Raw genomic sequence first — 24,129 nt, 5'->3', positions numbered from 1 at the left:
TTTCTATTATCCCTCCCTGTTCTGGTACTCCAATCACTCATAGGTTATTTCTCTTGATAGAGTCCCACATGATTCTTAAGGTTTCTTCATTTTTTTAAATTCTTTTATCTGATTTTTCCTCAAATATATTGGTGCCAACTGCTTTGTCTTCAATCTCCCCAGTTCTGCCTTCCACTTGCTCAATCCTGCTCCTCTGACTTTCTATTGAGTTGTCTAATTCTGTAATTTTGTTGTTAATCTTCTGAATTTCTGATTGCTGTCTCTTTATGGATTCTTGCAGCTTATTAAATTTTTCATTATGTTCTTGAATAACCCTTTAAATTTCTTCAATTGCTTTATCTTTGAGTTTCTTGGATTGTTCTGCATATTGCCTGATCTTCTTCTTGATCTCGTTCCTGATGTCTTGAAGAGTTCTGTATATTAATCTTTTGTATTCTGCATCTGGTAATTCCAGGAAGACATCTTCATCCAGAAGATCTCCTGACTCTTTGTTTTGAGAGCTTGTTGAAGTGATCATTGTCTGCTTCTTTGTGTCATTGAATATTGACTGTTTTCTCTGAGCCATCTATAAGTTATTAGTTTATTTTGTTTGCTTACTGTATCCTAGCTTCTTGCTTTGTTTTGTTTTGATATGCCCACATAGGCTGCTTGAGTGAGCTAGTTTGATTACTTTTGACTTTGAAGCTCTAACGTCCTGTCACCAGAAGGCTAGAGCTATTATCAGGTATATGAACCTAGGAGTCCATTCACTTTTCTCGTATGGAATCAGCTCAGGTGTCCAGGTAGTTGGTCAGTAAGTGTGTGGTACAGGCTATGTTGTACAGTCCTAGAGGGGCAAGGTGATTGGTGTAGGCACAGGTATCTGGTAGCAGCAGACAGTCACAGTGTGAACAAGGCAGGGTCAGACAACTGTCCCCCGAGTGTCTGTGAGGAAAGTGAGTCCCTGTTCCCTATAGCGCACAGGTAGGTGGGTTCTGCAGATGGGCCGTGGGCACCCAATGATTTTGGTTGTAAGGACTGGGAGGCATCACTCATCCTTGGACCCCTGTCGCAGGTGGCTAGGTGATGTGGGTGGAGCCACCGGTCCTAAGGCCCCTGATGGGGGTAGGTGAGAACCCTTTTTAATAGGAAAAGTGGTGTCAAACATCAAACACCCCTCTCTCCACTGCACAGCTGAAACAGTTGCAGTCTGCCAACAAGGGCCTATTCCCCTGAAATAGGCCCACTCAGGTCCATGCAGGGGGAAAAGTACTCAAAGACCATGGACTGTTTATGTCTGGGCAGGAGCCGCTTCTGTCCTGAGCTCCCCACCTTAGTGGATCTGGCAGATTATCTTTTTCTCCCAGTTGTGAATTTATTCCTTCTCCAAGGCCGGCAGAATGGCTCAGGACGCTCAGCAGGCCCGATCTCAGGCCCAGGGAAATCAACAGCCACTGAAGCTGGTTTGGGAGCTGGAGGCGTGGTAAAATACACGCAAGTATTTAGCTTTTGCTGAGAGCGTCGTTCTTCTTTGGTTCCAGAGGTTTGAGAAGGCTGTGTGTCTGGCTGTTTCTCCCTGAGGAAACTGAGTCCAAAACGCTACCACCAGCCCTGCCGTGGTTGGTTCAGGGAATGGTGCCTGAGAGTTCCCTGCACTTCAGGGCCAGCAACTTCTCTCTGTTTCTAAGCAGTCTCTCCCTCCCCCTGCCACCCAGTCCATTTTCTAACTTTGCCTTTGATGTTCAGGGCTCCTAGCTTGTCCTAAATATAATCATTTCACTTGTTTTTCCAGGTCTTTGTTGTAAGAGGGATCACTGGAAGCATCTGACTACTCCACCATCTTGGCTCCGCCTCACAAAAAAATATAAAAAAAAAAATTTCTCAGGGAATCCAGATTTTCTGGAGCCATGGAGGCTGGACAAACCAAAAATATTTCCCTGAGAAAATCTTTAAATCTTAAACCAAAAATATCCCCTCGACTATTCTTAAAAGCATACAATAGTTCAGCTTAACTAGTACAGGTTCTCCTCCTTGAGCACTGTGCTCTTTTAAGATCTATGTGTATGGGATCAAACTGATAAGAGCAACTTGAAAGATTAAATAGGAAACTTAGGGGGCAGTGAGTTTATGTCAATGGGGGAGGAACAACTCAGAAAAGCAGAGCAAGAATGTAATCAGCGTCACTGAATTGTACATGTAGAACCAGTGGATTGGTGTATGTTTTGCTGTATATATTCTCAATAAAAACAACAAAAATATTTTATAAAAAAAGAATACATTAATCAGTGTATAAAAAAAGTACATTAGATCAGTGAGGTGAGGTAATTTGTATGGATTCTGAGTCATAGTCTTACCTGTTCTCTGACAGAAATATCTTGTCAAGATAGAAAAGGAAAACCATTGGAATTAATCCTCAGTGAGTCACACTGGGGTTGTGCTGTGTCGTGGAGAGGCTGTCTGCTTTTGTGTCCAAGTAATGCCTCCCATGGAACCTCTGGGTGGTGCAGTCAACAATCTTGGCTGATAACGAAAAGGTCGAGATTCGAGTCCATCCAGAGGTGCTTTGGAAGAAAGGCCTGGTGATCTACTTCTGAAAAGCCAGCCATTGAAAACCTTATGGAGCACAGTTCTACTCTGAAACACATGGGGTCACGATGAGTCAGAGTCACCTTGATGGAGGAAACTAGTTAATGATTCCCACCCATGTGATTTTTACCCAGGTAATGGTTGGGTGGGTGGGGGTACCTCGGTAGACACCGGCACAGGAGGGTGCAGCAGAAAATACAGCAGGCCCTGTCCTGGGATGCTCAGAGTTGAATGGAGGAGATTGTCGCCTCCAGAACCATTACACAGATAGGACTACAACTAGGAGAGCACCACACGCAGTGGGAACAGGGCTGGGGAAAGCCAGCAGGGAAGGAGGTGCTTTTGTGCTGTCCCTCTAAGACTGAGTGAGCTTCCACATGGCAGGAAAGGTGATGAAGGCATTCGAGGTGGAGGAAACAGCAGGAGCAAAGGCATCTACAGGTGCAAGGAGGTGGGGAGTCTAGATAAGGTGGGGAAGAGAGGAGGTGGAACAGGTCAGGAGGGCCTGTGGCCAGGCTAATGAGTTTATACTTGGTCCCGTCATTGTTTTTAGGTGCTGACAGGTCAATTATGACTCATAATGACCCAATATGACAAAGTAGAGCTGCCCTAAAGGGTTTTCTAGGCAGTAATCTTTATGAGAGCAGATTGTCAGGTCTTTTCTCCCCTGGTATAGTTGGTGGGTTCAAACTATAGCCCAGCGCTTAACTGTAGCACCACCAGGGTTCCTTGAACTTGGTCCTGGGAGGTCATTAAAGATTACTTGGCAGGAACACACTATCTTAACCTCTTTACCCTGCCTGAGGAACATGACCTCCAGACATCTGGTGGGAGATGCTTCGCTGAGAACCTCTGCTCTGTGGCATCTGGGGATGTGAATCTCTGACACACATGGAATCTGAGTATCTTCTCCTTGTAACCCAACAGGACTCACTGACTTAGCTTGGGAGGGCAGAGGGAGCTGGAATGAGGCTGACTAACTTACTTTAAATAGCACCTGGATGAGCCCTGTAGACAAACACTTGTGGTCAATTCGGTTTTACTTCTACACTTGCTGCCATCCCAAAGGAAATCGCTGGAGACTTGGCCCCTCACTGGTCCCTGTTGCCAAGGCTGGCTCACATTCCATCCTTTAAGTTGTTTTCTCCTCCCCAAGGGTAAAGCGAAGCCTCCTTCCAGCCTGGACACAGACTGGTCAGCTGTAAGAAAAACTCAGAGTCCACTGCTGCCACCATGAAACCAGAACCCCATGGACTCAGCTCAGGTAGGCATTTTTCCTTTTCTGGGGACCTGGAATTGAGGGTGGCACCTCCAAAGGTGAGTTAACCTACAGAGAAATCAAAATTAAGAAGGGGCTTGGATGAGCTTGCCTCTGAGTCCCAGGAGAGACCAAGTGGAGCCTCGCCACAGTCTGTGGGGGCATCTCCTTCCTGGTCCTCTCCTAAGGGTGGCCTGGCCGAGGTGCTCACTTTCTCCCTATTCCAGCCACCCATCAAAGCAAGGTAAGGACAGCCCACAAGGAAGTGGGTGGGGGAGGCAATAGGGGAGAGGAGATGAGGTAGACCAGCAACCTCGAGCGCCTTCTGCCCTCTCACCTAGCCTAAGCTTCCATTCATGGCAACCTCTCTCTCTGCTCGTGGCTGACCGTGGACTTTACAAACAGAGGCCGTCTCCTCCAGCTCTTGCCCTGCTGCCAGCCCAACTTCTCTGTGTGGGTGGGTCCGCAGGAACAGTGAGGGACTCGGAATCCACTCAACTGGCAAAACCACATTCCATTGATGTTATCTGGAGCTCCTTACCTAACCTCACCTGTCAAATGACAATAATCTTTCCCTGTTCTTCTCTGAAGATCAAGTACGATGTGTGCCCACGGCCTGGGGCAGTGCCTGCCACACAATAGGTCCTCACTAAGTGCTCGTTCCTGTCCCCTCTACTTGGAACCTGTTATTCCAGGTGGGAACCACCCCCAACATCAGTGTGGCTGTGTTAGGACACCTGCCCTGTGCTCCCAATTACAAGCACCTGTTTCCCAGGTGTGAAATCCTTGGGTAAGGTCTCATCCTAATAATCTCAAATGATTCCACCCCCCGCAGAGACTTGGCTCTCGCCTATAAATACACAGATACAGAGATGTGGGTTCCTTTCATCTGAGCCCTAATTTCCTCTCTCCCTTCAATAAAGCAGGAAAAAGAAACAAGAAAACCACTCCTCATTCCCAAGTCAGCATGAGGTTCCTCAAGCCTGTTTCTTTAGGACTGCTTTCCTCCCCCTCCCCGAACTGCCTTGGCACCAAATCAGATTCTCTCAGGAACTGCTCTTTAGAGCAAACTGTGTCTCAGTTATGTTGAAGAATAAGGGAGGGGTGGAAAGATTAGGAGCCAGGAGCTCCCCAGACGTCCCTGGGATCCTTGATGAAAGACAAGGGCTGGCTGAGAATCAACAGTTAATGTGCTCAGCTGCTAACCAAAAGGTTGGTGGTTTGAGTTCACCCAGAGGTGCCTTAGAAGAAAAGCCTGGCAATCTACTCCCAAAGAATCAGCCATTGAAACCCTATGGAGCGCAGTTCTATTCTGATACATATTGGGGTTGCCTTGAGTCAGAACTGACTTGATGGCAACTTTTTTCACTGGTGGAAACAAGATGATCTCTTGTTGCATAAAGCCTGGTTTAAACCTTGTGGGCCACTTGGGTTCCTAGGTGCTTATGGGGAACAGTGTCCCCGAGCCTGCCTGGAGGAGAGAGAGGTAATATGGAGAGATCAAAAAGATCAGGGTCGAGGGTCCAGTCCACAACCCTAACCTGAAAACTCCCTCTAATGCCCATCTAGGAACTTTCAGATTTGCTTTTATTGAAGGAGGGACTGCCCTCCCCATATACCATCCTTCAGGGGCACACATGGTCAGTGGTAGTATCTCCTTGTATGGTGGTTGTCCTCAATCATGTGTAGTTTGAAATGTTGTTTAAAATAAAAACTCCACAGCTACACTATAGAGGTGAATGAAGAAATCCCAGGAAATTTTAAAACATAAGACTTCAAAGTCACGTCAAAGAAATGCTTGCCAGGCAGCCTTGGATTCCAATCTGAAGCCCTCTGCTTGCTGGCTCTGGGCACTGGCTTTCTCTCTCTGTGTCTCACATTCTTTTTCTGTGAAATAAGAATAGTGTCTGGCTTGTGTGAACATAGTAGGCAACACATTTTATAGATGTGTCAGCACACACATACATATATATGGTCCCCAGTCAGAGGTGTCACTAGGGTTGGTGTCACCCAGTGCAGTAACTCCCAGTGTGGTAACTCATGATGTCACCCCTCTTCCCTGCATGCTAATTACTACAATATTGTAGCTAAAACACCAGAAGTTTTGACAAAAACAGCACTGTAAAAACACCGCCAGTAAACACTCCTGAAGTTCACCCTTTAGCCAAAGATTGTGTTGTTGCTGCTGTTGATGTGTTGTTGTTAGGTGATGTCAAATTGCTTCCTACTCATAGCAACCCTATGCACAACAGAATGAAACCCTGACCCGTCCTGCACCATCCTTACAGTCATTGTTACGCTTGAGCCCATTGTTGCAGCCACTGTGTCAATCCATCTTGTTGAGGGTTTTCCTCTTTTCCACTGACCCTGTACTTTACCAAGCACGATGTCCTTCTCCAGGGACTGATCCCTCCTGACAACATGTCCAAAGTATGTAATCCTTGCATCTAAGGAGCATTCTGGTCATACTTCTCCAAGGCAGATTTGTTCATTCTTTTGGCAGTCCATGGTATAGTCAATATTCTTCGCCAACACCAAATTCAAAGGCATCGGTTCATCTTCAGTCCTCCTTATTCATTGTCCAGCTTTCACATGCGTATGATACGATTGAAAATACCATGGCTTGGGTCAGGCGCACGTTAGTCTTCAAGGTGACATCTTTGCTTTCCAATGCTTTAAAGAGGTCCTTTGCAGCAGATTTGCCCAACGCGATGAGTCTTTCGATTTCTTGACTGCTGCTTCCATGGGTTTTGATTGTGGATCCAAGTAAAGTGAAATCCTTGACAAGTTCAATCTTTTCTCTGTTTATCATGATGTTGTTTATTGGTCCAGTTGTCTTTGCCCTCTAGTGCTGCTATAACAGAAATACCACAAGTGGGTGGCTTTAACATAGAGAAATTTATTTCCTCACGGTAAAGTAGGCTAAACGTTCAAATTCAAGGGGCCAGCTCCAGGGGAAGGCTTTCTCTCTCTGTTGGCTCTGGAACAAGGTCCTTGTCCTTAATCTTCCCATGGTCGATGAGATCCTCAGGTGCAGAGACCCCAGGTCTGCTCCTGGTGCTGCTTTCTTGGCGGTATGAGGCCCCCAACTCTCTGCTTTCTTCTCTTTCCTTTTATTTCTTAAGATAAAAGGTGGTGCAGGACACACTCCTGGGAAACTCCCTTTATGTTGCATCAGGGAGGTGACCTGAGGAATGGTGGCCTTACAATCCAAACCTAATCCTCTTAACATAAAATTACAATAAAAAAAATGGAGGACAACCACACAATACTGGGAATCATGACCTAACCAAGATGATACACATGTTTTTTGGGGGAGGACATAATTCAATCCGTGACACCAGTTGTGAGGATTTTTGTTTTCTTTATGTTGAGGTGTAATCCATACCGAAGGCTGTGGTCTTTAATCTTCATGAGTAAGTGCTTCAAGTCCTCTTCACTTTCAGCAAGCAAGGTTGTGTTATCTGCATAACACAAGTTGTTAACAAGTCTTCCTCCAATACCAATGCCTCATTCTTCTTCATATAGCCCAGCTTCTCGGATTATTTGCTCAGCCTCCAGATTGATTAGATATGGTGAAAGGACACAACCCTGACGCACACCTTTCCTGACTTTAAACCACTCAGTATCCCCTTGTTCTGTCCGAACAATTCCCTCTTGATCTATGTACAGGTTCCTCATGAGCACAATTAAGTGTTCTGAAATTCCCATTCTTTTCAATGTTATCCATAATTTGTTATGATCCACACAGTCGGATGCCTTTGTGCAGTCAATAAAACACAGGTAAACACCCTTCTGGTATTCTCTGCTTTCAGCCAGGATCCATCTGACATCAGCAATGATATCTCTGGTTCCACGTCCTCTTCTGAATCCAGCTTGAATTTCTGGCAGTTCCCTGTCGACATACAGCTGCAGGTGGCTTTTGAATGATCTTCTGCAAAATTTTGCTTGTGTGTGATATTAATGATTTTGTTCAATAATATCCGTATTGGGTTGGATCACCTTTCTTGGGAATAGGCATAAATATGGATCTCTTCCAGTCTGTTGGCCAGGAAGCTGCCTTCCATATTTCTTGGCGTAGATGAGTGAACACTTCCAGTGCTACATCTGTTTGTTGAAACATTTCAGGCGATAGTCCATCCGTTCCTGGAGCCTTTTCTGCAGTGCCTTCAGTGCAGCTTGGACTTCTTCCTTCAGTACCATCGGTTCCTGATCATATGCTGCCTCTTGAAATGGTTGAACATTGACTAACTCTTTTAGGTATGATGACTCTGTGTATTCCTTCCAGTTCTTTTGATGTTTCCTCCGTCATTTAATATTTTCCCCATAGAATCCTTCACTATTGCAACTCGAGGCTTGAATTTTTTCTTCAGTTCTTTCAGCTTGAGAAACACCGAGCATGTTCTTCCATTTTTGTTTTCTATCTCCAGCTCTTTGCACATGTCATTATAGTACTTTACTTTGTCTTCTCTAGCCGCCCTTTCAACTCTTCTGTTCAGTTCTTTTACTTTATCATTTCATCCTTTTGCTTTAGCTGCTCGATGTTCAAGAGCAAGTTTCATAGTCTCCTCTGATATCTGCCTTGGTCTTTTCTTTCTTTCCTGTGTTTTCAATGACCTCTTTCTTCAGGTATGATGTGCTTGATGTCATTGCACAATTTGTCTGGTCTTTGTTCAAAACATCAAATATATTCTTGAGATGGTCTCTAAATTCAGGTGGGATATACTCAAGGTCGTATTTTGGCTCTTGTGGACTTGCTCTGATTTTCTTCAGTTTCAGCTTGAACGTGCATATGCGCATTTGATGGTCTGTTCCACGGTCGGCCCCTGGCCTTGTTCTGACTGATGATTTGAGCTTTTCCATCATCTCTTTCCACAGATGTAGTGGGTTTGATTCCTGTGTGTTCCATCTGATGAGGTCCATGTGTATAGTCGCTGTTTATGTTGGTGAAAAAGGGTATTTGCAATGAAGAAATTGATGGTCTTGCAAAATTCTGTCATGCAATCTCCAGCATTGTTTCTATCACCAAGGCCATATTTTCCAACTACTGAGCCTTCTTCATTGTTTCCAACTTTTGCGTTCCAATCACCAGTCATTATCAATGCATCCTGATTGCATGTTCCATCAATTTCAGACTGGAGAAGCTGATAAAAATCTTCAATTTCTTTACCTTTGGCCTTGGTGGTTGGTTTGTAAATTTGAATCATAGTCATATTAACTGGTCTTCCTTGTAAGCATATGGATATTATCCCATCACTGACAGCATTGTATTTCAAGATAGATCTTGAAACTTTCTTTTTGACAATGAATGCTACACCATTCCTGTTCAAGTTGTCATTCCTGGCATAGTAGACTATATGATTGTCTGATTCAAAATGGCCAATACCAGTCCATTTCAGTTCACTAATGTCTAGGATATCAATGTTTATGCATTCCAGTTTGTTTCTGATGGTTTCCAATTTTCCTAGATTCATACTTTGTACATTCCAGGTTCCAATTATTAATGGATGTTTGCAGCTGTTTCTTCTCATTTTGAGTCATGCCACATCAACAGATGAAGGTCCCGAAAGCTTGATTCCATCCATGACGTAAAGGCCAAATCTACCTTGAGGAGGCAACTCTTCCTTAGTTATCTTTTGAGTGCCTTCCAACATCGGGGCTCATCTTCTGGCACTATCAGACAATGTTCTACTGCTATTCCTAAGGTTTTCACTGGCTAGTTCATTTCAGAAGTAGACTGCCAGGTCCTTTTCCTGGTATGTCTTAGTCTGGAAGGTCAGCTGCAACCTGTTCTCCATGGGTGACCTTGCTAGTATCTGAACACCTACCGGTGGCATAGGTTCCAGCACCACAGCAACATGCAAGCTCCCGCAGTACAACAAATTGACACACATGCAGGGGAGCCAACGTTTAGTCAGGCCCATAAAACAAAATGAGACTAAATGGTCACACCAGCCCAGGGGCAAGAAGGAGGGGATAGGAAAGCTGATGTCATGGATTGAAGTGTGTCCCCCCTAAAAACGTGTGTAACAATTTGGCTGGGCCATGATTTCCAGTATTGTGTGGTTGTCCTCCATTTTGTGATTGTAATTTTATGTTGAAGAGGATTAGGGTGGAATTGTAACACCCTTACTAAGGTCACATCCCTGATCCAACGTAAAGGGAGTTTTTCTGGAGTGTGGGCTCCACCACCTTTTATCTTACAAGAGATAAAAGGAAAGATAGAACCACTTTGGAAATCGATTTGGCACTTCCTTAAAAAGCTAGAAGTAGAACTACCATATGATCCAGTAACCCTACTCCTTGGAATATATCCTAGAGAAATAAGAGCCTTTACACGAACAGATATATGCAGTACTATTTACAATAGCAAAAAGATGGAAGCAACCAAGGTGCCCATCAACAGACAAATGGATAAATAAATTATGGTATATTCATACAATGGAATACTACCCATCGATAAAGAACAGTGATGAATCTGTGAAACATTTCATAACATGGAAGAATCTGGAAGGGATTATGCTGAGTGAAACTAGTCAGATGTAGAAAGATAAATATCGAATAAGACCACTGTTATAAGAACTCGAGTAATAGTTTAAACAGAGAAGAAAATATGCTTTGATGGTTATGAGGTGGGGAGGGAGGGAGGAAGGGAGAGGGGTATTTACTAATTAAATAGTAGATAAGAACTACTTTAGGTGAAGGGAAAGCCAACTCACAATACAGGAGAGGTCAGCACAACTGGACTAAACCAAAAGCAAAGAAGTTTCCAGAATAAACTGAATGCTTTGGAATCCAGCGTAGGAGTGGCGGGAGTTTGGGGACCATGGTTTCTGGGGACATCTAAGTCAATTGGCATAATAAAATCTATTAAGAAAACATTCTGAATCCTACTTTGGAGAGTGGTGTCTGGGGTCTTAAATGCTAGCAAGTGACCATCTAAGATGCGTCAATTCGTCTTAACCCACCTGGAGCAAAGGAGAATGAAGAACACCAAAGACAAGTGGTAAAGATGAGCCCAAGGGACAGAAAAAGCCACATATACCAGAGACTCCATCAGCCTGAGACCAGAAGAACTAGATGGTGTCCGGCTACAACTGATGACTGCCCTGACAGGGAACACAACAGAGAACCCCTGAGGGAGCAGGAGAGCAGTGGGATGCAGATCCCAAATTCTTGTAAATAAGACCAGATTTAATGGTCTGACTGAGACTAGAAGGACTCTGGTGGTCATGCTCCCAGGGCTTCTGTTAGCCCAAGACAGGAACCATTCCCAAAACCAACTCTTCAGGCAGGGATTAGACTGGACAATGGGATAGAAAAAGATGCTGGTGAAGAATGAGTCTCTTGGATCAAGTAGACACTTGAGACTATGTTGGCATCTCCTATCTGGAAGGGAGATGAGAGGGCAGAGGCAGTCAGAAGCAGGCGGAATGGTCACGAAAAGAGACAGTGGAGGGAAGGAGCGGGCTGTCTCATTAGGGGGAGAGCAATTAGGAGTATATAGCAAGGTGTATATAAATTTTTGTATGAGAGACTGACTTGATTTGTAAATTTTCACTTAAAGCACAATACAAATTAAAAAAAAAAAAAAAAAAAAGGAGAAAGGGGAAGCAAGCAGAGAGTTAGGAAATCATACTACCGAGAAAGAAGCACCAGGAGCAGAGCATGTCCTTTGGATCCAGGGTTCCTGCTTGGAGAAGCTCCTAGTCTAGGGAAAGATTGATGAGAGGGACCTTCCTCCAGAGGAGACAGAGAGAGAAAGCCTTCCCCTGGAGCCGACGCCCTGAATTTGGACTTCTAGCCTACTAGACTGTGAGAAAATAAATTTCCCTTTGTTAAAGCCATCCACTTGCGGTATTTCTGTTATAGAAGCACTAGATGAATAAGACAGCTGGTGGAGAAGGGAGAGGGTTGACATGTCCTGGGGGTGGCAACCAATGTCACAAAACAATATGTGTGCTAATTGTTTAATGAGAAACTAGGTTGCTCTGTTAACTTTCATCTAAAGTGCAAAGAAAAACCCCCCAAAACAAAAAATACCCACCAGCAGCAATGAAACAACAGCATGTGTTCATAGTACATGCAGATGAAACCACGTGATTCAAAGTGCCAATGTAGTTGGGTTGTAATGACAGCTCTGACCAGAGCATATTAGAAGGTTAGAAAAGTAAGTTTGCATAGAATTCTATCCTTTTAGGTATACTGATGCATGTAATCTGGCTTTACGAAAAAATGTTTTGTTATAACTAGCTGCAGGGATATTTGTATAAAAAGTAATTAATTTCTGCTGAAACACTGCACAAAAATTTCATAAACAATCATTTTGGTGTCATTCGCTCTCACGGTGTCACCCTGTGCAGCCTGCAGCCCTGCACCTCCTTAGTGTGCCTCTGGCCCCAGTCCCTTATCTGCAATTCCGTAATCCCCCAAACCTTGAAAAACCAGACATCTCTGTGGTGGCTCATTTGGACAAATCTCCTGACCGGAACTAACCTCAGGCTACTTCTATTCATTACAGTGTTTGCTCCAGTGGTTTAGAAGAGCTCGCTGCTAATCAAAAGGTCGATAATTTGAAACCACCAGTTGCTCTGGGGGAGAAAGATGTGGCAGTCTGCTTCTGTAAAGATTATAGCCTTGGAAACCCTATGGGGCAGTCCTAGTCTGTCCTACAGGGTCACTGTGATTCGGAATGGACAGTAACGGATTTGTTTTTTTGGTTTAGTGAATATTTGTTTCACTGCTGAATTAATTAATTAAACATTAATGTGTTTGACTATAGGGTGCTGCTTAGACCCATTACACACACACACACATATACACATATAAGGTCCCTGGGTGGTGTAAGCCATTTGTGTTTGGCTGGTAACTGAAATGTTGACAGTTCAAACCCACACAGTGGCACTGCAGAGGAAAGGCCTGGTGAACTGCTTCCATACTGATTACAGCCGAGTTTTACTCTGTAACACATGGGTGTCACCATGAGTCAGAAACAACTCGAAAGTGCAAGACAACAACAACAAATTACATATGAAATAATTCACAAAAACAATACTTCTCCTTAACCCACTCACTGCTGTGGAGTCGATTCCAACTCACAGTGACCCTATAGGACAGAGTAGAACTGCGCCATAGAGTTTCCAAGGAGCGCCTGGGAGATTCGAACTGCTGACCTTTTAGTCAAAATATTGATAATTTTCATTCCATTTTCTTTGTAAAATGCTGCCCTTGACCCGGTAAACTAATTTCATGACCCACTGATAGGTTGCAACTCACATTTGGAAGACACTGATATAAAGCGCTTGCCACACAGTAGGCACAAGGTAAATGGAAGCTATCAGTGGAATTCTTGCATTTTCAGAAGGCTGGAAGTCTTGTTTTCTGATTGCTCTGAGCTGACAATGACTGGTTCATCCACAAAGTGCCAAGATACTTCCCAGGTGACTCTATCAAAAGTACCCCAGGTGACAGCTGCTCAGGATGATTTATGTTCTGCTACCATTTCCTCTAACCATATTCTGTTTCTTTCCATCTAGAGAGCCAAGGCTTCATTGAGGATGCCATTGAGTATCTCAAGAACAGTCTGAGCCAGGAGGAGCTGCAACTCCTGCTGGCTGAAGACCAAGCCTGGGAGAGATTCCTGATCGAGGCGGACTTGTCCAGGTGAACTCCATGGCTAGAAGCCCTGTGGGGCAGTTCTATCTGTACTATGCAGTCACTGTGAGTCAGAATCAGCTCAATGGAAATCGGTTTGGTTCTACCAGACATAGGGTAGACCCTGACCAGCAGTAAGGCAGTATGACTTTGTGACAACTTTCAGAGTGGGCGGCTTACAAATTTTGGTAATTTGAGACACTTGCCCCTACTTGTCCTTGTAAGTTCCCACCTGAGAGGAAAATACTTCCTCCTCCAGTTTGTCCAAATGCAAGTTTTTGTAGGCTTAAGAATTCATGTATTTGGCTTTTCAAGTCTCTGGCATTGTTGAAAGTTCCTCAAAATTGTTCATTACCTTGGAGTGCACACGTGTTAAGCAGTCATCAGTTAGGGTGTGAGGCTGGTGGCATCTGAGAGTAAGGCCCTGATGGTTCATAGCCCGGGCTTCTGCTTCCTTGTCAACAGGTACAATGCAGGTGTTGGGGTTTCCAAGGAAGACATGTCTCCCACACGGGCACTGGATGGAACAATATTTTACTCATGTAGAGAAGAGACAGAGCAAGGTCAGCTTCCATAGTGGGTGTCGGTCCCCCATGGCCAGAGGGTCTCTTTCCTCAGCTAACACAAGGAGATGGTCTGCAGGCACCCCCTTGTGATGTAGGAGAATGACCCCGTTTCTTCCCCACCTGGAACAGATAGAGCAGTGGGGTCGGCCAGGTGCCATATAATGCACACACTTAGCTAAGCTGTTCCTGGGAAAGTTAACATGAGTTCAGGGCAGGAGGAGACCAATGTGTTAATAGGCCATTATCTGCTGTGGGATGTGTGTGGATCAAAACGACCCAGAAAAGGTGTCAGCCCACACTATCATCTCATGCAAAAAGCCAGGCCAACACAGCTAGTCCTAATCACAAGGTCCATTCATGGGTCACAGGAAAGGCGGCAGGCGGTGCTGGGACTGACCCTTTCACAAAGGTTTTGACCTGCCTTTGAGTGAGAAAACATCTTTACCTACTCTGCCACAGCTTCCAAAGATGATATCTGCTTATTCATTCCTTTATTGAATACATTCTATGGAGCACCTATGACGTACAAAACATGCGCTACAATTGGAAGAAAAATTCTTTGCAGTTGTAGAATTCTTTTCCATTTGATTTTTAGTAAAATCTCTATGATTTATGGAGGATAGATCTTATCATACGCATTTTACAGCTAAGCAAACTGTCTTAATTATGTGATCTTCGTTGTTGCAGGGATGAGGCAGATGCACTATATGAAGCTCTGAACAAGCTCAGAATAGACAAAGCCACAGAAGACAAAGACATGCTTCAAAAAGAACAGCAGGATAGAGACAGGTTTTTGGACAAGTTTCCTCAAGTGAAAATGGAGCTTGAGTCACGTATAAGACAGCTTCATGCCCTTGCAGACAAGGTTGACAAGATACACAGAGACTGCACCATCTCCTACGTGGTGGCAAATTCCACCGGCATCATCTCTGGCATCCTGACCTTCCTTGGCTTTGGCCTGGCACCCATAACAGCAGGGGTCAGTCTGGCACTCTCAGCAACTGGGATGGGGCTTGGAACAGCGGCTGCTATCACCAGTGTTTCCACCAGCATCGTGGACTACTCAAACAGTTTCTCAGCAAAAGCCAAAGCAAGGGAACTGGTGGCAACTGGCGATTGTGCAGATCTTGTGAAAGGTGTGCTACCACCATTTGTTTCCATCACGAAGCATTGCGTCGAAGTACTGTCAAACATTGGGAGGACTGTCCGTGCCATCAAGCGAGCCAAAGCCAACCCTCGCCTAGTAGCCAGTGCCAGACGTCTAATGACCACTGGGAATATCTCGATCCGGAGGAGTAAGCAGGTGCAGAAAGCCTTTGGAGGCACCACTCTGGCAATGACCAAAGGAGCCCGGGTCATGGGTATGGCCACCACAGGTGTCTCCCTTCTGATGGATGTGGTCAGCCTTGTGCAAGAGTCAAAGCACTTACACGAGGGGGTGAAGACGGAGTCAGCCGAAGAGCTGAGGAAGCAGGCTCGGGATCTGGAGAGGAAGTTAGAAGAGCTCACCCAGATCCATAAGAATCTGCAGTAGGGACTGACTCAGTGCACCCTTAACAGTGCTGGGAGCAGGGGAGGCTGTCACCAGTGTGCAAGCATTTTGTTCAAGGGAAAAAGAGGGAGAGATTTTTTACACAACTGAGTGTTAAGGAATTTGGCCTTTCTGTAGCTGAGTACAGCAAGGGAAGTGTTAATGCAGATGGAAAGTAGGTTCAAGACAAGGCAGGAAATGGAGCCATGGAGGCTGAATGAAGCCCCAAAATTATTGCCCTGAAATAATCTTTAAACCTCAAACCAAAAAATATTCCCTCAAGTCTTCTTAAAACCACACAATAGTTTAGCTTAACTAGTAAAGGTTGTCTGCCTTAAGCATTGTGCTCTTTTAAGATCTATGTATATGGGATCAAATAGACAACAGTAACTCAAAAGATTAGACAGGAACCTTAGGGGGCAGTGAGTTTATGCCAGTGGGGGAGGAACAACTCGGAAAAGGAAGGCGAGAATCGTTGCACAACTTGAAGAATGTAATCAATGCCACCAAATTCTACATGTAGAAATTGTTGGATTGGTGTATATTTTGCTGGGTATATTCTCAACAACAACAAAAATAATAATAATAAAAAAGAGAAGGCGTGTAAGCTGTGGCAGAAATAAGAGAGGAGAGGGGACTATAGAGTGAGAGGAATGGTAAGAAAAAGTTTATTTTGTACTAAAAGAGACATCGGGAGCATGAGTGGAGAGGGAGACATGAGGGAACAAGCAATGAGAAAATTAAAGAGTTGGAAATGGGAGAAAGCCAGAGTTAGAATTGTTGGAATATAGAGAGGTAGCGTGGCTCCATTATTGACCTTCCCCATGGTTTGATGTCCTAGCAAGAGTGAAGACTTTCCCAGGTGGTGGTCTCTAGCCCTATCTTTCCAGTATCTACTCACACTTGTCTTTCTGGGGGTTTATCTCAGTCAGGCAGTGACTTCTTGATCATGATGATAATGATGATGGTGATGGTGGTGGTGACAACAGAGTGAGTGGAGCATTTGTCAAGTCATGAACACTTTTTGGGGCAAGAATGCCCTGAAGAACCAATGAAGTTCCAAAGAAACTCCAAATGCTATGTTGGGACAATGGTTGTTTTAAAAAAAAGTGTGAACATAGATGACAGGAGCATTCCAAGGAACCTTGTGGTATGTCATGTAGGACAGCCAGCTTGGAATGAAGATACACAATCTCTCTAAGCCTCAATTTCCTCATCAGTTGTGAGGAGGAGGTTTGGAGAAGACACGATTTCAGATCCTTCTGGCTCTCCCCATCTTGGCTTCTATAGACTTTGGTTCAATAAATATTGGCAAATGTGCTGATCTCTTGCTCTGTTGATTGATTGCTCCACTTGGGCCCTGGATGCCTGACTTTCTTTCCCCATGAGCCTGCCTTCCATGATCTCAGGGAGCAAGTCCTCCATGCTGTTCCTGCTCACTCCCTGGGTTTCCACTCTCCCATCCAGTCATTTCCCTCCGGCCCAGCACCCAGCAAGCCCCACTGGGGGACCCTGGAGAAGCTTGTGCATGTCTGACTTGGGCTGACCACAGGTGTGTTTTTGGTCCAGCAGTCAGGGCCCAGGATCGACACACACAGCACATGAGTCTAATTAGGAATCCAAATGGCCTGTGTGCACGTGTGAGGGAGGGTCAAAGATGAAGGGATAGAGAGAGACAGCCAGGCAGCAAATATCCTCATCCAGGCTACTCTCACATTTCACCTAGACTCTTTTCAGAGCTTCTAGAATAGCCTTCCTGTGATTACACACTTGGGACCATCCCTGCCTGCTGCCCATTCTCCACACTGGGCCAGAATGACACTTAAAGAATATAGATCTCATCAAGCACCTGCCTCCACCTCTTCAATGGTTTCCCATTAGCCTTTGCACAGAAACCCATAAGCCTCCATGAGCCTGAAATAGCCAGTTGTAGTCTGTGTTTCCCAGAGGGCAGAGCTGGAAGTAAGGCTCACATGCAGATGGTTTATTTGGGAAGTGATCCCTGGATGCAGGAGTGAAGGGCTGAGGAATTGAAGTAGTGAAAGAGGAATGTTAAAACAAGGACATGTTCTTGATTTGGCTCCCCCCATGGGTGATTGAGGAGTCCTGGTGGCACAGTGGTTGGAGTGTTCGGCTGCTAACCAAAAGGCCAGCAGTTCAAACCCACTAGTCGCTCTGTGGGAGAAAGATGTGGTAGTTGGCTTGCTTCCCTAAAGAGTTACAGCCTTGGAAACCCTATTGGGCAGTTCTACTCTGTCCTGTAGGGTTGCTATAAGTTACAATCGACTGGATAAGGTAAGGTGAAGATGGAAGAAGAGAGGTTGGTAGATGCCATGCTACGGGATGGAGGAAGGTACCACAAGCTAAGGAATGTGGGTGGCCTTTATAAGCTGGAAAGGGCAAGGAAAGACATTCTTCTCTAGAGTCTCCAGAAGGAACACAGTCCTGCAAATACCTTAATTTTAGGACTTTGGGCCTCTAGAAGCCTAAAAGAATCAATTTGTGTTGTTTTAAGTCACTAAGTTTGTGGTATAAGGCATTGGTTGTTCAATGGTAGAATTTTTCCCTTTCTTGTTGGAGGCCTGGGTTGGATTCCCAGCCAACACATCTCATGTGCAGTCACCACCCCGTCTATCAGTAGAGGCTTGTGTGTTGCTACGATGCTGAATGGGTTTCAGTGGGGCTTCCAGACTAAGACAGACTCGGAAGAAAGGCCTGGCACTCTGTTTCAGAAAATCAGCCAATGAAAACCCTATGGATCAGAGCGGTCACATCCCCAACTAATCATGGGAATGATGCAGGACTGGGCAGCACTTTGTTCCATTTTGTATGGGATCGTTATGACTCGGCGATGACTTGATGGCAGCTAACAACAACAACAAAAAAGTTTGTGGTAATTTGTTATAGCTGCAATAGGAAGTGAATACTCCTTCCGCATCAGTGCCCTAATTTTCACTTAACAGGTCTAGTGAAGGCTGAGTTCATCATGTGAATCAATTTCTGAATCTGGTTTTTATAGGGGAGTCTTTCAGCTGAAAACATAAACAGCCAGAATGTATTCCATGTCTTGACTGGAATTTTGAAGATTTCAGCCAGGCATTTGTTAATAGCCCTAGAAGCAACCATCTTACTCCTGTCCCAGCACTCCTCATTCCCTTTTCACTGCTTGGCCGCTACCCAGAAAGCTGAGGAAAGGAGTTTCACCACTGCCTTGTCCTGCACCTCTGCCAGAAAATCAATTCATAGTATACAAATTCTCTTGAGGGTCTGTCATCTGGAGCCAACTCTTCGGTGCCAATTTCTCTGTTAATTATGATCCTTTGGTTGTGAGCAAATCAACAATTACAAAATAAAACAAAGACAAGAGCAAATACTAGAAAAAACCAAAACATCCTATTGTGACCCTAATATTCTGTGACAGATTTTTTCCTTTTCAAAATGGGTGATTGAGAACTTGACATGACTAATGCCAAAATGATACTCTAGGTAACCTATAAGTTTTTTACTTATTTTTTTGCTTGTATAAGTTTTTTTTTTTTTTTGCCCATCTTCTGCTTTCCGTATGCTTTTATTAATGACTTTGTTTTATACAGTTCGGTCATCTGTAATTTCCGATGTACAGACATAAAGGTTAAAGTGCAGATGTCTGGCATGCATATCATTAGTCTGATAAAGAGTTTCTTGTAATTGTCTTGTGATGTATACTCATCTGACCATCTGTGGGCTATGTGCCTGAAGACACTAGGTAACCTTTGCAAAGATGATATATAAGGTTTGATGTAGAAATTGCTTTTCAGGACTTCATAAAGACAGCCAATGTTGCTGTTGGATGGTCCCTTGGTGTCACCTCCTAATAAACTTTCTCTCTCTTTCTGACTTGGCGTATGTTTCATTGGCTCAACAGCTCCAGGGCATGGACCCTAATTGGGTAACAAATTTTGGTGCCCAGTGTGGAGCTGGAATTACTGTGCTCCTGGTTCCATCTCCCTAAGGACTGAGCCCCCAGGAAGGACCTGGGAAGAGACAAGATGTACCCTTCCTTGGATTGTGGAGGTCTCGCAACCTGTGGTGGCCTGGATGTCCAGTGACAGGAGATGACTCCACATCGGCAAGCTCTGGACAGAGGGAGAAAGTTCAGCTGTGTTATGGTAGTTGTTTGGGCTTCGGGTATAAGATCATCTATAAAAGCCATAGGGGTGTTGGCTCCCATAGACTCCATCCAAGAATGGGTGACTAGGACCCGTGAGGTTGGTTGAGAGTCCCGTGTGGCTCCTATTGCCAGTGAGTACCCAGGGAAGTAAGATTGTAGCCAAGAGTTCACTAGGCCTTATTCTTTCTAACTGGACTTATTTTGGAGGGGATCTCTTAACCAAGAGACGTCTTAAAATTTTGTGTAATCAAGTGTGGCCTCAGTACCAACTCCCTGATGGGATCAGATGGCCTATGAATAGTTCCCAGGATTTGGACACTATTCTGCAGTTCGATCTGTTTTGTACTTGAACTAACAAGTGAGATGAAAAGCTGTATTTAGAAGGTTTTACGATGTTATGGCACGATAAAAAGGATAAATCTTCTGATTTAGCCTCTCTTATGCAGACCAAAGATGAAGATGAATAAAGGGATGAATAACCATTGGATGCTCTTCTTATTCCCCCACCTCAAAAAGCCCCCTTTGCACGTATTCGTGATCCCTCCCCAGTAGGTATCAGAGGATGAGAATGGGAAGGCATTGAAGGAGGGTCAAGGAGGTGGGACAGATAAGGTCTCTCCACTCACTCTATACTAGGAGTGTGGTACAATTCAGCCTAGGCCCACCAGGAGGGCTTTATGTACTCTAGAAGGTGCCAGTCTCTGCTGCAGAAGGGCCGCCTCAGATGATGTGGGTCCATAATCTGTTCCCGGCTTTGAATTTGTAACGTTGGAAACACAACCTTCCAGAGTATCAGTCAGAGAGCCACATGCTGTGACTGAACATTTTTTTTTCACATTTTTTCTACCCACCGTCCTACATGGGCAGATTGTCAGGCTTTATTAGATGCACCCCTTGCACCCGAATAAAGATGGATGGTCTCAGAAAAAGCAAAAGAAAAGACAGAAGAATATACAGTGAAGAAGAAAATACACCAGGGCATGAAACGGTACTGGCTAAGGAGCCAGTGTGGGACAAGAATACAGCGGCAGACAGACAGAGCCTCATAGCTTACTGAGGATTCCTTCAGTATGGGCTAAAACATGGGGCACCTAGACAGATGAACTTCAGTAAGATCAAAGAGATCATTCAGCGGTAGAAGAAAACCCATCAGCCTTTCTGGAACAGCTCATGGTGGGATTCTGTATGGATACAAATGCTGATCCTGAAATGCCCCAGAATGGTCATCTGATCAGTATGACTTTTATTGGGCAGAGTGTTCCTGACACCTGAAGAAAATTACAGAAGGTGGGAGGAGGACTAGAGATCCTATCTCTAACTCAACTAGTTGAAATTGCATTTCAGGTCTTCATCAACAGAGATCAGGTTAAAAAAGCTGAGAAAAAGAAAGCAAAAGGCCAAGATACGAAGAAATGAGCCAATCTGTTAGCCACTGCTCTCGGATGGTCTAGAAGAAGATGACGAGAGCAAAGTAAAGATGGGCCCCAACTAAAGAAAAACCAATGTGTGTTTTCTAAGGAGGGACACTGGAAAAATGAGTGCCCCAAAAGAAAGGATGGAAAAGGGCCTGGCTAGATTTAAAGGGGTGGGGGGAGATTTTTCAAGGAGTTATGAAAGACCAGGAAGAAGACTCTGAATGACAGGGACCGTGGAGACAACTTGTAACTTCCCTCATACTGATCCCCTGGTAAAATTTATGGTACAAGGACAACCAGTAGACTTTTTAATTGATATCTGGGCAGCATTTTCGGTACTTACCTGGAAGCCTAAAGGGACTTCCTCGACCAGCAGTACACAAGCTGTCAAGGTAACTGGAAAAGAGGTGACTCAACCTTTTTTTTTAACAACAAATAGACTGTGAAATAGGTGAAACTAAGCTTTTCCATCTGTTTCTATACATGCCAGAATGCCTGGTCGCCCTCTTGGGACGGGATTTTCTGAGTAAAGGGCATGTTGAAATCTGTTTTGATGAAAAAGGCTTTTTCCTGACAGCGCCGCCAGCAAATGCCTGGAAGGTGCAAGCAGCTCTCTTAGCCCTCAACCAGCTGGTGCTACCCCCACCGTCTGTCTCACCCATGATTCAAAGAGTGGTTGATGCTGTAGCCCGGTGGGTTTGGGCCAGTATTCGACCAGGATGGGCTTGGACTGTCATCCCTGTGGTCGTGGGGCTGTTACCAAATGTCATGCCTCCTTGGATTAAACAGTATCTGCTTAGAGTTGATGCTCATCTGGGACTGCAGGGAGTAATCACTTGATACATGGAGTGAGGCCTGTTGCAAGAGTGTCAGTCTGCATTCAACACTCCTGTTCTGCCAGTGAAGAAGGTGTCAACTGGTAAGTATCATTTTGTTCAGGATCTGTGGGCTGTTAACAAAGTTGTAAAGACCCTACACCTACTAGTTCCAAACCCATATAACTTACTAACGACCCTCCCACCTTCCTGTACTCACTTGACTGTTTTGGACTTGAAAGATGCTTTCTTTTGTATCCCACTGGCTGCTGAGAGCCAGCTGATCTTTGTTTTCAAATGGGACATGGAAAAAGGAAAGAAACAGTTCTGTTGGACTGTGCTACTCCAGGGGCTTAAGAATTCCCCCACTATTTTTGCACCAGCACTGGCCCAAGACCTAGAGTAGCTACCTTTCCTCAACCAAGGGGTGGTCCTGCAATACATGGATGACCTCCTAATAGGAAGTGAGTCTTCATCTGCCAAGTACAAAGGCACTTACTACCTGAAAGGATAGAAACCATCTGCCACCTAGCCCCTCCTAAGACATGTAAACTACTCAGCGGATTTCTAGGAATGGAGGGTTTCTGTAGCATCTCGATTTCTACATTTGGAGTCTTGGCACAACCTTTCTATCAGGCTACTCAGGGCGCAGAGAGAGATCCTTTCTAATGGACTTCTGACTGTCAGTGAGCCGTTAGTGACTTAAAATCCCAGTTGATGAAGGCCCCAGCCCTAGGGCCACCCGATTATCAAAAACCCTTTGAATTATACGTTGATGAAAGAAGATGAGTAGCCATTGTTGTATCATCACAGTTGTTGGGACCATGGAGATGCCCTGTCACCTATTTCTCTAAAAATCTGGACACAGTCTCAAAAGTCTGGCAGGCCTACCTTTGAGTGGTTGCCACAGCTAGCATTATCTTAAAAGAGGCTGACAAATTTACTTTGGACCAGCCCAGTGATCAGGTGCTTTTTCAGACATGGAAGGGCCTCCCTTTACAACCTACTACTCACCACTCATATGGCCATGATTCTCTTACCTTCTGCCAGTTCCAAGGCTCTTATCATGACAACGAGTTTGGCCTTCTGGGCTGAGGTGCCTGTGGATCTATCATTCCTGACTCAAGCCTTATCCAACCTATAGTGACAAGAGGGAGTGGAAAGCCCAACCCATCAATGGCCTGAAGTTAAGACTTTCTAGGGTTAAGAAGTAAAAATGTCTGTGATACTAGCTTGGATGGGATTACTATTAGGTACTAGAGAGACTTCCACACAGGGAATCCCTATGCCTGAAATAGACACTCCCCCTGATCCCTTGTTTAAAGAATGAAGTTTTTGGATCTATATTGCTAGAGAAGTGTTAAACATTACAGATTTCTGTCTGGATGGGAGATTACATGCCAACTCTGCCCTCAGATTCTGTCTCAATAGGGTTTGTATTCCTGTAGAGACTTTGAGAAATTTCACCATTTTTAAACACATAAAGAAAGAGTTACAATATTCTGATATTTGTAGTTGGAGGCTTGTTAGAAGATTCAGAGACAGAGAGATGTATACTGTTCAGGTTTCCTTGTAACTAATGCCTCTAATTGTGTGATGTTCTTGAGGTGTCAAGCTATTGATTAAGGAAAACAACCATATGAATTGTGGTTTCATTGACGGAGTGACGTATGCAACTGCTGATGTTAAGCTCCCTTCAGGTTGGTTCCTACTCTACAGAACTATGCGTATTCTCATATCTGTGCTAATGCTACCAATGGGCCCTGTTCAATGGGGCCCTTAGGTATGACCTCACCTCAAAAGAGATTCCTTCAAAAGAGGATCACTACGAAACTTGTCTTAGATGCAACCTGTCATGACAATCTGTGCTTTTTAAGTGAAGTTGAATATATCTCCTATAGTGCACTCTTGGTTGGTATTCCAGGTTTAGTAGAATATCTGGCTTGCCTCACTACAAAATTGTGGAATGCCACATCACAAGCCATAAATGCTATTACCCAGGCACTAGGACAAGTCAGGAAAGCTGTTTTAGAAAGTAGAGCCACCTTGGACTACCTGCTTCTATGACACAACCACAGGTGTCAGGAATTCAAAGGAATGTGTCATTTCTACCTTGGTGATAACTCTGAACTCATTGAGCAAATGGCGAATTATATACAAAATGAGCTACAAAAA

General features: G+C 44.5%; 1 protein-coding gene across 2 annotated transcripts in view; it reads left to right on the top strand.

Annotated features, from left to right (window-relative positions):
* Positions 1-24,129, top strand: part of LOC126076000 (apolipoprotein L3-like) — a 110,363-nt gene that overhangs the window by 6,540 nt on the left and 79,694 nt on the right. The window contains exons 2-4 of one of the 2 annotated variants that reach the window (XM_049884326.1): positions 3,722-3,829; positions 13,360-13,486; positions 14,731-14,908. In XM_049884326.1, the coding sequence (XP_049740283.1) occupies positions 3,799-3,829; positions 13,360-13,486; positions 14,731-14,908 (336 nt within the window). In that variant the 5' untranslated portion in view covers positions 3,722-3,798. The remainder of the gene's footprint in view (positions 1-3,721; positions 3,830-13,359; positions 13,487-14,730; positions 14,909-24,129) is intronic. The other variant, XR_007517390.1, reaches the window with a different exon arrangement.

The sequence above is a fragment of the Elephas maximus genome, chromosome 4 (assembly GCF_024166365.1).
Source record: "Elephas maximus indicus isolate mEleMax1 chromosome 4, mEleMax1 primary haplotype, whole genome shotgun sequence".
NCBI classification, from domain to species: Eukaryota; Metazoa; Chordata; class Mammalia; order Proboscidea; family Elephantidae; genus Elephas; species Elephas maximus.
This window is presented reverse-complemented; position numbering and strand designations above follow the sequence as displayed.